The sequence below is a fragment of the Chelon labrosus genome (genome assembly GCF_963514085.1).
Source record: "Chelon labrosus genome assembly, chromosome: 2".
Taxonomy (NCBI): Eukaryota; Metazoa; Chordata; class Actinopteri; order Mugiliformes; family Mugilidae; genus Chelon; species Chelon labrosus.
The window spans coordinates 30,426,239-30,439,475 of record NC_140338.1 but is presented as its reverse complement, the minus strand read 5'-3'; the positions used below and the strand labels follow the sequence as shown (position 1 = coordinate 30,439,475).

At 40.2% G+C, this 13,237-nt stretch overlaps 1 protein-coding gene across 2 annotated transcripts in view; it reads right to left on the bottom strand.

Annotated features, from left to right (window-relative positions):
- Positions 1 to 1,046: 1,046 nt before the first annotated feature.
- helz (helicase with zinc finger) overlaps positions 1,047 to 13,237 on the bottom strand; it is a 48,618-nt gene continuing 36,427 nt past the window's right edge. For both annotated transcript variants that reach the window (XM_084560932.1, XM_084560933.1), the window contains exons 25-33: positions 11,926 to 11,971; positions 10,656 to 10,843; positions 10,238 to 10,442; positions 10,039 to 10,121; positions 9,362 to 9,899; positions 7,342 to 7,621; positions 6,427 to 7,156; positions 5,322 to 5,616; positions 1,047 to 5,232 (exon numbers count right to left, since the gene is read on the bottom strand). In XM_084560932.1, coding sequence (XP_084417058.1) covers positions 4,820 to 5,232; positions 5,322 to 5,616; positions 6,427 to 7,156; positions 7,342 to 7,621; positions 9,362 to 9,899; positions 10,039 to 10,121; positions 10,238 to 10,442; positions 10,656 to 10,843; positions 11,926 to 11,971 — 2,778 coding nt within the window. In that variant the 3' untranslated portion in view covers positions 1,047 to 4,819. The remainder of the gene's footprint in view (positions 5,233 to 5,321; positions 5,617 to 6,426; positions 7,157 to 7,341; positions 7,622 to 9,361; positions 9,900 to 10,038; positions 10,122 to 10,237; positions 10,443 to 10,655; positions 10,844 to 11,925; positions 11,972 to 13,237) is intronic.

The following is a 13,237-nucleotide window of genomic DNA, read 5'->3' as shown; positions in this document are numbered from 1 at the left end:
ACCTCCAAAAAAAAAAAGAGGAGAAAGTAGCAGCTGAGCTTTCATTAACTCTCAACCTGTCTGGTTTTCGAATGAACTGTCATTAGTAAGTCTGAGATGCTTCTATTATCTAGCTGCAAGGAACAATGCTATGAATGAAATCAAAGCTAGAAGAATATCAGAGTGCATTTTACATGCAACTGTCTCTACATGAAAAACAAAGCTGGTTAGCCAGGGACACGTTAGGGTGTCAATTTTGACAAAAACCAGTAAAGATAATGTGGATTGATGGACGGAAAGACAGATTTCTGTTGGTCCAGCTGTGTTTCTGAGGTATGAACATGTATACAACAGGTACAATAGAGCAGCCTAAACATAGGAACAAGAGGCTAATTATTTGTGATGATTTATTTATTTTTTTTAAATTCCTAAATAAGCTGCTACTTCCAGCTGCCTGCATCGTACAGAAAGCCTACCCATGCTTTTACTCTGCTTAACATCGTACATAGAACGGCTGCCATCCTGTCCGTGTGGAGGTGAGCACTGTGAATATTTCTGACCTTTTCGCTTTCAGGGCTTCAGAGAAAAGCTTTTATTAATAATAAAAAAGATAAAGTAGTGGCAACAGTCATGAATCTCCCACGTTTTCATGTGTTTGTCTTTTTCAGTGAATATGGCATATGGTTACAAACGTTTAGGAATGCAGTAGACTGTGTGTGTGTTTCATGCTTTAACTTTGTAAAATTAAATCTGGGTAAGCTTTGGAAAACTTGTGTCTGGGATTATTTTGTTTTTATGTAGCAAAGAAAAAAATTCCTGTCAAAGTGAAGTACATTTACTTAAGCACAGTTGGAGGCACTTGCGTGCTTTACGCTACTTTCTACTTGGCACGCCACTACATTTCCGAGGGAAACCTTGTACTTTCTACTACACTACACTTATTTTACAGCTTTAGTTACTAGTTATGTATGGATGATTTATTCAATGGATGATATTCATTCATTCATTCATTCTGTAAAGGCTTCTGTGCAAAGCAGAAGATGAAAAGAAACAGAACTTTCAATAGCAGCAGTTTCAATAAAAACACTTTAATAGAGAAACAAATAAAAAAAAAGAAAATAAACCTTTAAAACACAGTCTATATCCTTTATTATAACCACCACCAACTGAAATGAAGAAGAGCAAAACAGACCTATTCATTATTTTGTACCCACGGGGGAGAAACCAATGGGATTGGAAGCTGGGAGAACAGGTGTGCCATTGATTCACTGCAGCGAGGGAAGAACAGAGGAGAGCGAACAGATAACAGGAAAAGATGGCATTTAGAAAAGGCTGAACACAGTGCTCTCTGCTGGCTGGGCAAAAGGTTGCTCCCCTTTTCCATCGGCCACGCACAAGTTGGCTTCATTTTGTTTTCTATAAGGGGCAAAACTGAAAGTTTTCAAGGAAGTTTTTCCAATTCGGGCGATGACAAATTTATCTAAATCATTAGAAAAAGAAAAAGAAGGAAAAAGTTTCTTGGCAGGCTTTGAAAACAAATCAGCAATAAAGAAAAGAAAATCCCTTTAAAATGTCTTTGGCTCAATCTCTTCTGCTTCAAAAATAAAAAAATAAATAAAACGGTAGAAGCGGTGAAATATTAGTATTGCACAACTTCAGAGATTAGCCAACGACTGCTTTATGGAAAAGTGATCCCCTCCAACGACATTTAACAGACAGCAGGGAGCAACCTCAGCTTTAGGCCCGCTAAGTAACTGCAGAAAAAAAAAAAGAACTTACATGACCATTACATATTTGATTGACACATTAGTAAAATAGTATAATAGTTTTGCAGATAATGTCACAAGTTATTGTACACATCAAATCATATACCAAAATTTGACTCTGTAAGTTGAAGAAAAACATATTTTCTTATTTTTTTTGTTTCGTTTTTGTATTTTTTTTTTGTTTTTTTTTTGTTTTTTTAAATCCATAAATCAATACAAACTGATAAAAACAGGGATAAAAACTAGCCAGGTCATCTGAACATGCATGAAAAGAAAACAAGACTTCACATTTAAAAATAAAAATCCAAGTTGATTGTTGCACAGCCGTGAGAAAACAGGACAAATCCAGCAACGTGTACTTGAAAGTATGTATTGTACAGTGAAATAAGTCGTCTTATAACAGCTGCAACATAAATTCTCCTCTGCTAAATCAGCCAGACACCATCTTTAAAGAAAAAAAACAAAATAAAATAAAATCTAAAAAGTCACAACGAGATGCTGCAACTTACGACCGGGCCGTTGTCCATTTCTAGAATGATCTTTTTTTGTTTTTTTTTTCTGTGAATTTGCATAATTAAAAAGGGCTTCACCTCTTCTTTGAACAGCTTCTACAAAATCGAGGCGCTCCCAAAGTTCTTGTTTGTAAATACCTAGAAAATGCATATTTACAAGTACGTGTTCTCCGCCAAGTCAAAAAATCTGGACCTTTGAGTTGTAATGTGAAAACTTTAAAATAAAACCATGCCTCGCATCAAGCTCTCCGCTCACAGTTCAGAACACATCTAGGTTATTAGTCGGGGGCTTCTCGGGGAGTGACATTTAAAGAGATTCATCAGTGGCTAATTGCCGTGTGGCAGCCATGAAACAGCAGGATGAGTTTATTAGCATTTCACCAGTTTCCAGATGGGGCAGTTAATGAATTAAATAAAACCGGGCCAAACACTGGATGACTGTTTCCAGTATTGCTTTTGCCATAAAATTTTTTTTTAAATATCAGCGTGTTTTTATATTTAACCTGCGTGGGACTTGATCATCAGAGCCTCAGTGCGTCACAAGAGTAATTCATGTATCTGTGTACCAGCCAATAAAGAGCAGCTCACTGATAGACTGCTGCTGTGTTATGTTGCATTGGGACGATAATGTGTAGAAAACAAAAGCAAAGTTGAGGCAGCAGCAAACGTAACGCATGATCGTAGATATTTTAAATTTATCATCTGCTGTCGACATCAATATATATATATATATATATATATATATATATATATATATATCGGATCAGAGAGAACGATGTGGAGAACTTAATTTTGTGGATGAATAACTTCAACATTACAAACTCATTCTCAATGTGCGCTGCCTAAAAACAAAACATGCTAAGAGTCAGAGGTTTTTGAACAGCCTACTTATAGGAAAGGAAAACCTTGTCCTGAAATGAGCGACTGTAACATCTGACCTTGAAGGCGGTGAAACAACCGCGTGTTTGTGGTGGAGATGCGTTTAGTAGAATTTCATTTGATTTAAAAACAATACAGTGAAGATGGCCAATGAGCCTCAGCCATTCTGGCTTACACTGCAAAACACAGAAGTACTGAAACAGATCAACTGTCTAATCCACTGTGTGCCGTTTGCTACAGAGTGACTGAGAGCTTGATGTTTTCCAGTAACGTAAAAGAAAAAAAAAGGTTTCTCACTTCCAATATTCCTGGCAGATTTGTTACATTCCAGGGCTCTCCAATTATAACACTTAAAAGCAAAAGTGTTTAATTAGTGTGTTCAAAACCATCTGACTGGAAGTTCATCACATCCCTCAGTTTCAGTTCACCCGTCATGATACACAACTTTCTTCACTTACACAAACCTTCAGAATACCGCAACCTTTGTCAAGGAAATTAAAAACCGTCCATTAGAAAACAAAAAAAACAAAAAAACAAACAAACACACATTTCACATCCCCCAGAAGTTTCTGAAACAAGACCCTGGTAAAGACTTGCTGACATCCCATCTGATGTGAGTTGAGAAGCAACTCCAACATGTGATGAGTGAAATAAAATAAATCATGACAGCTACAAGCAACGCAGTTTTGGACACCTTATCAAATAAAGCGAGTTCTGATGCTCTCGGATGTTTAAAGCAAATATGCGTTCACACTGTATGTTTGCTGACGAGACCTTGGAGAAAATGAATATTCAGGGCGGGTTGTGTAAAGTGTCTTGAGATAATGTGTATTGTTATCGATGCTGCATAAATAAAACTGAAGTGAATTAAATATCTGTTTTTTTCTCCATAAATGATCACATTTACTACTAAATTGGTGACTATTCCCAAGCAAGGATGTCTAAGAATTAAAGATGAGGAGCCAAAAACAGAAAAGAACTCATGATGCAAATGCTAGAATGATACAGGAATTTAAGGACATGTCTGTGGCATACAATTCAGTCTTTTATTTTCTTTATATGTACAGATTAGAGGAAAATTTTTTATCTACTTCTATACACTGTTCCATGTAGTTTCTCTGTCAGCTGACCACTTAGCTTTGTCTGTTAACACGACTACAGTAGTATGAAAATCAAGACGTAATGTCCACTCAAAACTGAGGAGTAGAAAAAAAAAAAAGAATAAAAACATACTTATTTAGTAAGCAACAAAAGCAACTTCAGAAACCAACAGTGAGGAAAAATAAGCAGGTAGCTAAGTGGTCAACCGAGCCTTGCCTTTTTTAGTTATTTTTTCTTGTTTTTTTTTTTTTCTCATTTTTTTTAGCATTACGTACATATACAAGGGTAGATAATATAAGTATATATTCATATATACATAATGAGTATGTATATATACCAGTAATGCATTCATTATATATACTTACTTTCTTCACAGATATGTGAAACAGGAGGAAAAAGAACAACTGTTACAAATAAAAAGTTAAAATGAAACAAAATGCAGAAAACAAACCTACTGATAGAAACAATTTATAAATGCACTTTGCACAATTTTTTTGTATTTTTTCAGAAACAATTTTGCTGTTTTTTTTTTCTTTTTGTTAAAAATGTCATCACTTACAAATTATGCGGGAGAAGTGATGCTCATTTAAAGTAGGAATAGTACCCATTGCTACCATTTGAACTTCCTATACTCAGCTCTTGTAGGAGGGAGAGAGGGTCGCTGTTCTTTTTGGCCTGTTCAGGCCGAACAGCTCGGGGCTTGGGTGGAGCGCGGAGGGCGCTTGCGTAGGACATGGTGGGTGGTTTGCTTAAATTTGGAGCCCCCTGGCTGGGCTCTGTGGGAGGCTGCGGCGGAGGTGGAGGCGGCGGCTGTTGCTGCGGCGGCTGTGGTTGCTGCTGCTGCTGCTGCTGCTGCTGCTGCTGCTGCTTCTTGTTATTGGGCATGAGTGGGGGAAACTGGTGCTGTAGAGAGTTGAGAGAGTGTGGATGTGTCGGCTGTGCTGCTGTGGCCTCGGCCTTTACCTGCTCCTCTGTCTGATGAAGAGCCTTGGAAGCTGTCATAACAAAAAAGGGGTAAATGGGATTTTTAGCCTCTAGAATAAACAGCTTCAGACAAATCAAGGAAAAAGAATAAAACACCCACCCATTAGGTCCCGATGCTGAGCGAGTGTGCCAGCTCCATTACATGGTATCTTCTTAAATGGAGCAGGACCCCCTCCGTTACTGGGCCAGAGGTTGTCATGTGGGGGATAACTGTAGGGGGCATGTGGGTGCTGATGATGCTGTATGTGCGGATGAGGGTGGTCCTGGGGGTCTGACGTACAGGGCTGGGGCTGTTGGGAGAGAGCACTGTGGGTGTTGGCTGGAGATGATTCATCTGGGTAGCTGGAGGAGATGCGCCGCTGATAAAGAGGCCGACCCGGACCTCTGGGTTCATACTGTGCAGACAGATACAGATGGATGAGGCACAAAGAAGGTGAGAGTGAGGCATTAGGTCACTTCAGAGGTAAGTCCTTAAATATAGCAGGAAGTTTCAGCTTTCAAGACTGTGTTGGGCATAAAAATGAACCAGCAGCATCTCCTTTTCACAGAATTTACTGATTCAGTTATAGACAAGAAAGAGAGGGGAAAACACTTATATGCATTTAAAACCAATCTGACTTCATGCCTGGTTTTGTGCAGGCCGCTGTCTTTGCTTATTGTTTTGGAGCAATTACCAAAGTATAGACCGTCGTTCTAGTGTAGGAAGTAGCGTATTTATCTATTCATATTTAAAAAATAATGCTCAGAGCCGCAATATAAATACTTAGGTTGGTGCAACAGATATCATTGGGTTAAGTAGCATTCAGTTTTACAAATAGGAACACTAAGATGTGTAAATAATAAAATATTGAGATGAAAAGTCTCAACCTTAGCTTCATCAGACACGGTCATCATCCTAACAGTTATTCTGCATCTCTGTCAAATCTGAAGCTGCTCATTATCCACATATGCCTTTTAGCAAATCTCTAATTTATTAATATTGCCAGCTTGTTTACTGTGTTTCTCATACTCTTTTCTTAGCGTGTTTGCACACCAGCATTACTCACAAAATATTGTAGATGTTAAAATATATGTGAATAAAGGAAAAACAGGCAGGGTACAAGAAGCTTTCATTAATAAAAACCGTTACTACAGCATCAACTTTTTGTACTTTTAGTGCACCTAACTAGTTGACAGAGCTAAATAAATATAGGAATAACCCTCACCTCATCTACATTGTGAAGGGCTGTGGCTGCTGATGTTCTGGGGGACAGTGGGTGGTAGGACTCCTGGTCTGGACCTTGATTTTGTTGGTGTTGCTGCTGTTGCTGCTGCTGCTGCTGCTGTTGTTGCTGCTGCTGCTGCTGCTGCTGCTGCTGCTGCTGTTGTTGTTGTTGTTGTTGTTGTTGTTGTTGCTGCTGATGATGTTGCTGCTGCTGCTGCTGGTGCTGATGGTGAAGTTGCATCAGGTGGACTTGCTCCTGTCTGCTGGGGTGAGTCATGATTGGCAGTCCATAAGGAAGGCCATGACCCTGGTTCCCTAACAGGTGGTTCTGCTGTGGTGGGCTCACTGATGCAGCTCCACCGTGGGACCACTGGGCATCTTGCAAAAGGTATTTGACCTGTGAGGGAGGAGGGCTGCCAGAGTGAGCTGGTGGCTGATGTGGGTAGCTACCAGGGTTGTAGAGGGGGTTGCCCGGATGCTGCTGCAGAGCTTGGTTGTTGAGAAGGTTTTCATTAAGGAGATCACGAGCTGTGTCATGGGGGTAAAGTCCTGATGGAAAAGGCCCAGCATGATTGGAGATGGCGGCTAAAGAGGACGAGGGGTCTCCTGAGGCACGGGACTGGGACTGGCGGTACTGGAGAAGTCGGGACTGAGGTGGAGGTTGCATCTCAGTTGCTTCCCTTGCTTCAGGCTGATCTTGTGGGGTCATCTCTCTCAAAAGGCCTGGGTACCTAGGGATTGGACATGTAAAGTTTTTATAGCAACATCAAAGAAAATAAACCTTCTGGTAAAGACAACTACAGGTTAATTAAGGGAGAAGCAACAAAAGAAAACAGAAAGCAAAAGGTCAAATATGTTTTTAAGCAGTTATCTTGTTTTAAACTGATCTGCAAAAAATTAAAGTGACAAGTCAAACCTTGTGAAAGTAGGCCCAGCGGAGGCAGAAGGTACAGCCTCATCATCCATATTGGCACCAAGGCCCCAACCAGCCGCCCGGAGCAGTTGATGGGGGAAGCGAGCCATGCCGGGCTGAGCAAGGTGGGCAAGTTGTTGGGGAAGAGGAAAAGCAACGCTGCTCTGGAGGAAAGGGCCTGCTGCTTCCCCCCACTGGCCTAGCCTGGCTGCCTGCTGCTGCTGCTGCTGCTGCTGCTGCTGCTGCTGGCTCAGGGCCTCTAAAGCCAAGGGACCCTGGAGGTCTGAAAGGGCAACAATGTGATCAGTTTTTAAGTTCCTGGTCACTGGTGTGGTATGTATGATTCAGTGGGAACTCTTTAAACAGATTTGCAATGCATATATATCAAATAAATCATTCAATAAATGAGATGCACCAGATAATTAAACATAACTGCACTTGCTTTTATATGCGATGGAAATCCCATTTAAGTATAATAATGCAGAGACTAGTTTCTCTCGCACTGAGGAACTACTGTGTGCTTTTCAGACCTACAATCACAATGAGAAAACAGCATGCAAAGGACAGTGAACAGTGTCTCGCCTAAATTGTAAGCAACTTGTGGCAGTTGCAGTGGTGAGCTGGATAGAGAACAAAAGCTTGCTAAGCCTCAATATGGCGAGGAGGCCATCGCTGAATAAATGGACAAAAGACTCTTCAAGAGTATTGTGTCACATTTTTGTGCTTTTACAAATAAAATGTGTTCCAGGTAATCCCTCTGCAAGCCTACACGAAAGGTCTTCAGAGAAAACTCATCTCATCTCCAAGTCAATTCCTCAAGGTCTTAGTTAACCAGCATTTATTTGCACATTTGTATTATTACAAAGAGCCCCAGTCCTACTATTCTGAGATAACTAAAAAAAAAGAAAAAAGAAAAAAAACTTTAATTGAGGAGCATTGCCTTGACTCTCATTACTGTATTTCAAGCTAATGTGACGTCCTAAGTAATCAAACTATAATTGAAACTCCTATCCTTAACATGGGAAATGAATTATGTTACTGGGAAAGAAATCATTGCTGGGGCATTGTAATAAATGGCACATGCTTTATTCCCCTTGATTAAATACCAAGTGACAATATGGCCAAAAATGAAAGTGCATCTAAGTGCATCTGAAGCACTTTAACAGATCAGATTTGAAATGCTTCTTTAGAAAATATATGTATGTGAAATATCTAATATATCACTCAGTGGAAAAGTTAAATGAAACTTCTAAACAGAGATAAATAAAGTAGTATTGCAATCAACATGACAGGGTTCCCACTCCTAACCTGAAATTATTTTCCAGGACTTTTCCAGGACATTTTCAGCTGCTACAGAGACAAGTTATCATGTCATACACTAATACATTCCCCTGTCCCGCTCATTCTTTGGAATGATACTAGCGACACTGGCTCTTTTCAACTTACTGTAGTCCCGAGTTTTGTCTCTAGGCGCGGGGTCTGAAAAGTCGCTAAAGCCAGAAATTCTCTGCTAAAGCTAGCGACAAAATCAAATTTGATTTGCTGGTAGTGTCACGTGGGGCGGTGCGCTGGCTAGAAGCAGAGAAGCTCTGTGCCGTATGTTGCCCAGAAGACATGCATGCGCATAACTTTTAACCCGTTTACATTCGCTCAGAAGGCAGGGGGAAGATAAATAATTTTCCAGGATAACTTAATCATTTCTAGGACATTTGACCTTTTTTTTTCATTTTCCATGACTGGAAAATTGGTCAATCATTTTCCAGGTTTTCCAGGTTTTCCAGGACGCGTGGGAACCCTGCATGAGATTTATTTTTTAACCTCCCTTAGGTTTTTTATTCTTATGTGTGTGAGAGAGAAACGTTTTTTCGATTTTTCTGTATGTCGTGAACGTATTGAGAAATTGACAATAAACAAATTTTGAATCTCAGAACAACTACATTGGAGATTCCGTCAGAAAGAAAATTTGGGAAACTTCCTTTAGCTCAGCAATGGATAAGGATAAAAATAGCGCTGTTCCACTCACCCAAACCATCTCCTAGGCTTCCATCCTGTCCGTCCTCCCCAAAGCTGCTGACCCTGTTATGCTGTGAAAGGCCTGGGTGGTGGACCCCTGGGTGGGCAATTGAAGTCCTAATGGAGCTACTCATCTCCTCCACCCCTCCAGACTCTGGCCCATCCAAAGTGGGTGACTGGACAGATCTATGAGTCGGTATGGGACCAGTGAAGAAGGAAGCATTGTGGCTTCCACCTGTGTAGGCAGGACTGAGCTGTTGTTGTTGCTGTTGCTGCTGCTGCTGCTGCTGCTGCTGCTGACTTTGTTGGGCCATCCCTGGGTGTTGTGGCTGGTTGACCCGGTAAGGGAGCCTAGAGACCGGATACTGTTGGGGGAAGGTTCTTCCACTGGTAGGATGTGGAAAACCTGGGCTTGGGGGTGCCAGGTGATAGTTGAGGGGTCTTTGGGCAGCTGAAGGGTCTTTTCGATGGAGCAATGCATTGGGATATCCGACTAGCCCGTCTGTCTGTGAATCTAGACTTCGACTTTGGCCTGTTTCAACATCACCCTGGACCAAACAAGTTAAACACCATAAGCAAAGCAATGCAATTGTTCAATTTAATTATCACTATCCAACCACAATGTGATTCATCTTTTATTAAGTAGGTATATGTAAAATACAAAGCCTGTAAATGCCAACAACTTACCTGTTTTTCCTTCATGTCTGTTGATTTCCTCTCAGGAGTCTGAAGACGGTTCTGCTCTGACTTAGGACATCCTTCTAGTTTACCTAAAAAAACGTTTAGACAAAAATACACTTAAACTGCTTCTCTCTGAAAAAATAAAATCACAGCAATTTCAGTTTTCAGCTGGTTGCTTAATGTGGAGATTGTGATCAAAGCACACCATTTCTGATGAGGTCAGTCTGGAGCTCCTTGTCAGGGCTCGGCTGGCCCATTCCTAGAGGAGAGGGGTGTGCCACCCCACTGTAAGGAATGGGGGAGCCTCGATTCTGTGCCTGCAGCAGATTAAAGTTGTAGGCCATGGCTGCTGGGTGGCTCATGATGCGAGGGTCCACTGCAAAGCGATTCTGGTAACCTGGCCAGGGCAACTTAGGAAAATGAAAACAAAAATGACAGATCAGTAACATTTTTCCTGAAGGGCTATAATTATTTTTGCACTTTCAATCAATAACACAACACTGAACAAGAAAAACTGAAATACGGAATTGTATCAGCTGTAATTAGCAGTAAAAGAATCTTAATCTAATCTAAGAATAAAAATATATCACTTGTATCTCTCAAAGCAGAAGAAGAAAACTTACCGGCAGGGGCATGGACATGACCATGTTTCCACCATATACAGCTGGAACGTAGAGGATACTGGCACCTGTATGAGGATCGATCCTCTGCACAGGACTGGGTGACTTGCCCATACCAGCTGGTGTGCTTCCCAAAGGTGGTGTAAATGCCCTTATAGGGTTTCCCATCAACACCGCTGGGTTGGGTTGGACTGCAGTGAAAAACAGTGAAAATACAGTGAAACACAAGTAAATGCAAAGTTCTTACTGTGACATACTCCTTGTAGAGGCACTACTGGAACCTTATATTATGAAAGAGAGAAAGGCAAGGGATAGATGAATGAAAGCCGACCTGTTTATCTTGAGATGGACGGCAGAAAGGAGGCAGACTTTACATTTTAAGATATTTTAACAAGTTTAAAGCTAGCCTAGCTGACTGACAATTTGCAGTTGTGTGGGGCTGAAACAAACTGATTGTCTTCCCCCAGTCAATAATCTTTTGTTCAAGGCTGCATCGCTGTCATGGCTTCACTAGCCTCAGGCCTTCGTGCTGCCATCTGGCCCACTGCATTAAACTCTCTCATATCAAGCTGTCAAGACGTGGGTTTGTATGTTTGTAGGGAGACACAGCAAAATGTAACAATGGTAAGTCTTTTACTGTTCCTTTGTTGAAAAGCCCGACCATAATGCAAAGAAACATTATGACATGGACAGAAATGTGATAAGGATAGAATGATTTTCACATGGTTTTGTCAAAGTCGTCACTGCTACGTATTACTGAGTGTGTACTTTCTCTCATTGTTTGTTAAAATTAATAAAACTGGAAAAGAGACAGTTAACATTTATGCAGCAGACCTTTGAAGTGTTGTGGAGGAGTGGGGCTTTTCAAATTAATAACGTTTTTTTAACAGCTTCCTACAGTGTAATTAGGAGCTAAAAAATTGCCATAAATGGTGTTGATGCAACAGATGTAAAGCTTATCAACAGTGGGATATAGTTTTGGAATTTGTACCTTTCTATGATAGTATCAATTCTTGGTAAGTATTAGAGGAACTTTATATTTTTAAAAAAAATAATAAAAACCGTAGTTTTGTGTTTAGACATTTTGCTATACGTTTTCAATTTCATCTGCCCCAACACATGAACCTAAAAACGTCTTCTTTTTTATGGCTGCCTATACCCCTGAGTGCAGGATCACTGACTTTATACAAGTGTGGAATTTGGGTATTAAAAGAAAGGCATTTTTCCATAATGTGGTATACCTAGAGTCAACAGCTGTTAACTGCACACTCACCATATCCTTCAGGTGGAAGCTGGTCGGTGTGGTTTGCATGTTTTCCCTGGAAGAGAAAATAATTATTAGTTGAGCAAGACAAAGAGTTTACAGGAAACACAGAAAACATCAGCAGGGGTGGAGTGTGGATTAGTGGGGCACATTATGTCAATGACCAATGCATCTGGAATCTGTTAAGAAAAAGAGGAACTGGGAATGCAGCTGTCTAGTACGGGCTTTACGATACGACAACTAAATTAATCCACATTACATAGCTAATATGTGACGTACTTATCATCTGATCAGTCTACATCAGATTTAAATAAATAATAATTACAAAACGTTTCCCAACATGTAGCACTTATGTTTTTTTTTAGTATTTCACCGTTAATGTTAGGGAGGCAAATGTTCAATGCGAAGCAGCCACTAATTATTTTAGGTCAGCCAGGCAGTCATTTTGAGACTTTTCTCCTGTGTGTACAAACAAATAATCTTTGAAATTCAAGGCAAAGGCCATTTGGTAAACACTAATGCACTTTACTGCAAAATACTTTCAGTTAGAAGGCTGAAATGCAGGAATCCATGAAATGACATGTTATTCTGTAAGACAGCTTAGCTATGCTGAAACCACTTTCTGAGACAGTAGAGGTACCAACCACAATATGAGCTCAGCGTGCAAACAATGTGCCAAGGCCTTTTTCTTTTCAGTCTTATGCTGTTACAGACAGCAAAGCCAGTGTTTATGGCTCTTGATAACATGGTTCTACTTGTGAGGTGGCAACCACGCCCGCTAAGGAGCAGCCAAACTACACTGTCAGGAGAGATATCAAATACTTTTATGGCAGCTCAATATAAAACTTAGACGTGCTGCTATTCTAGGGCGTAACATTAACTGAGCAATGCCAGACACATTGGACTTTAACTGGTGCCTATAGTCTAGCACTGTGGATATTTGATCCAATTGTAGATGCAGTGCTACAAAATATCCTCTGAAGAGTAGGAGTTAAATACCCAAAGGATGTTGCTGAATCTTTGTCTCATGATCAGTTTTCTCAAAAAAGCAGAGGTGTGCTGAGAAGGAAAAGCAGTGCTGACTGGATTTTTACAAATACTAAATAACTGCATATTGGCTGTCATTTTTAAGCTATACTAAAATGCAAAGAAAAATTAGAAAGAAAAAACTAAAATGAATATACTATATGTTAAGACAGTTTGACTTAACACTAGAACTACTACAAGCGTTTTAATACGAGACATATTTTAACAAAAGTGTCACAGTCTCATAGTCTTGCACCATAACACCACGTGTCAGAAAAAAGCAATACAAGTCAAC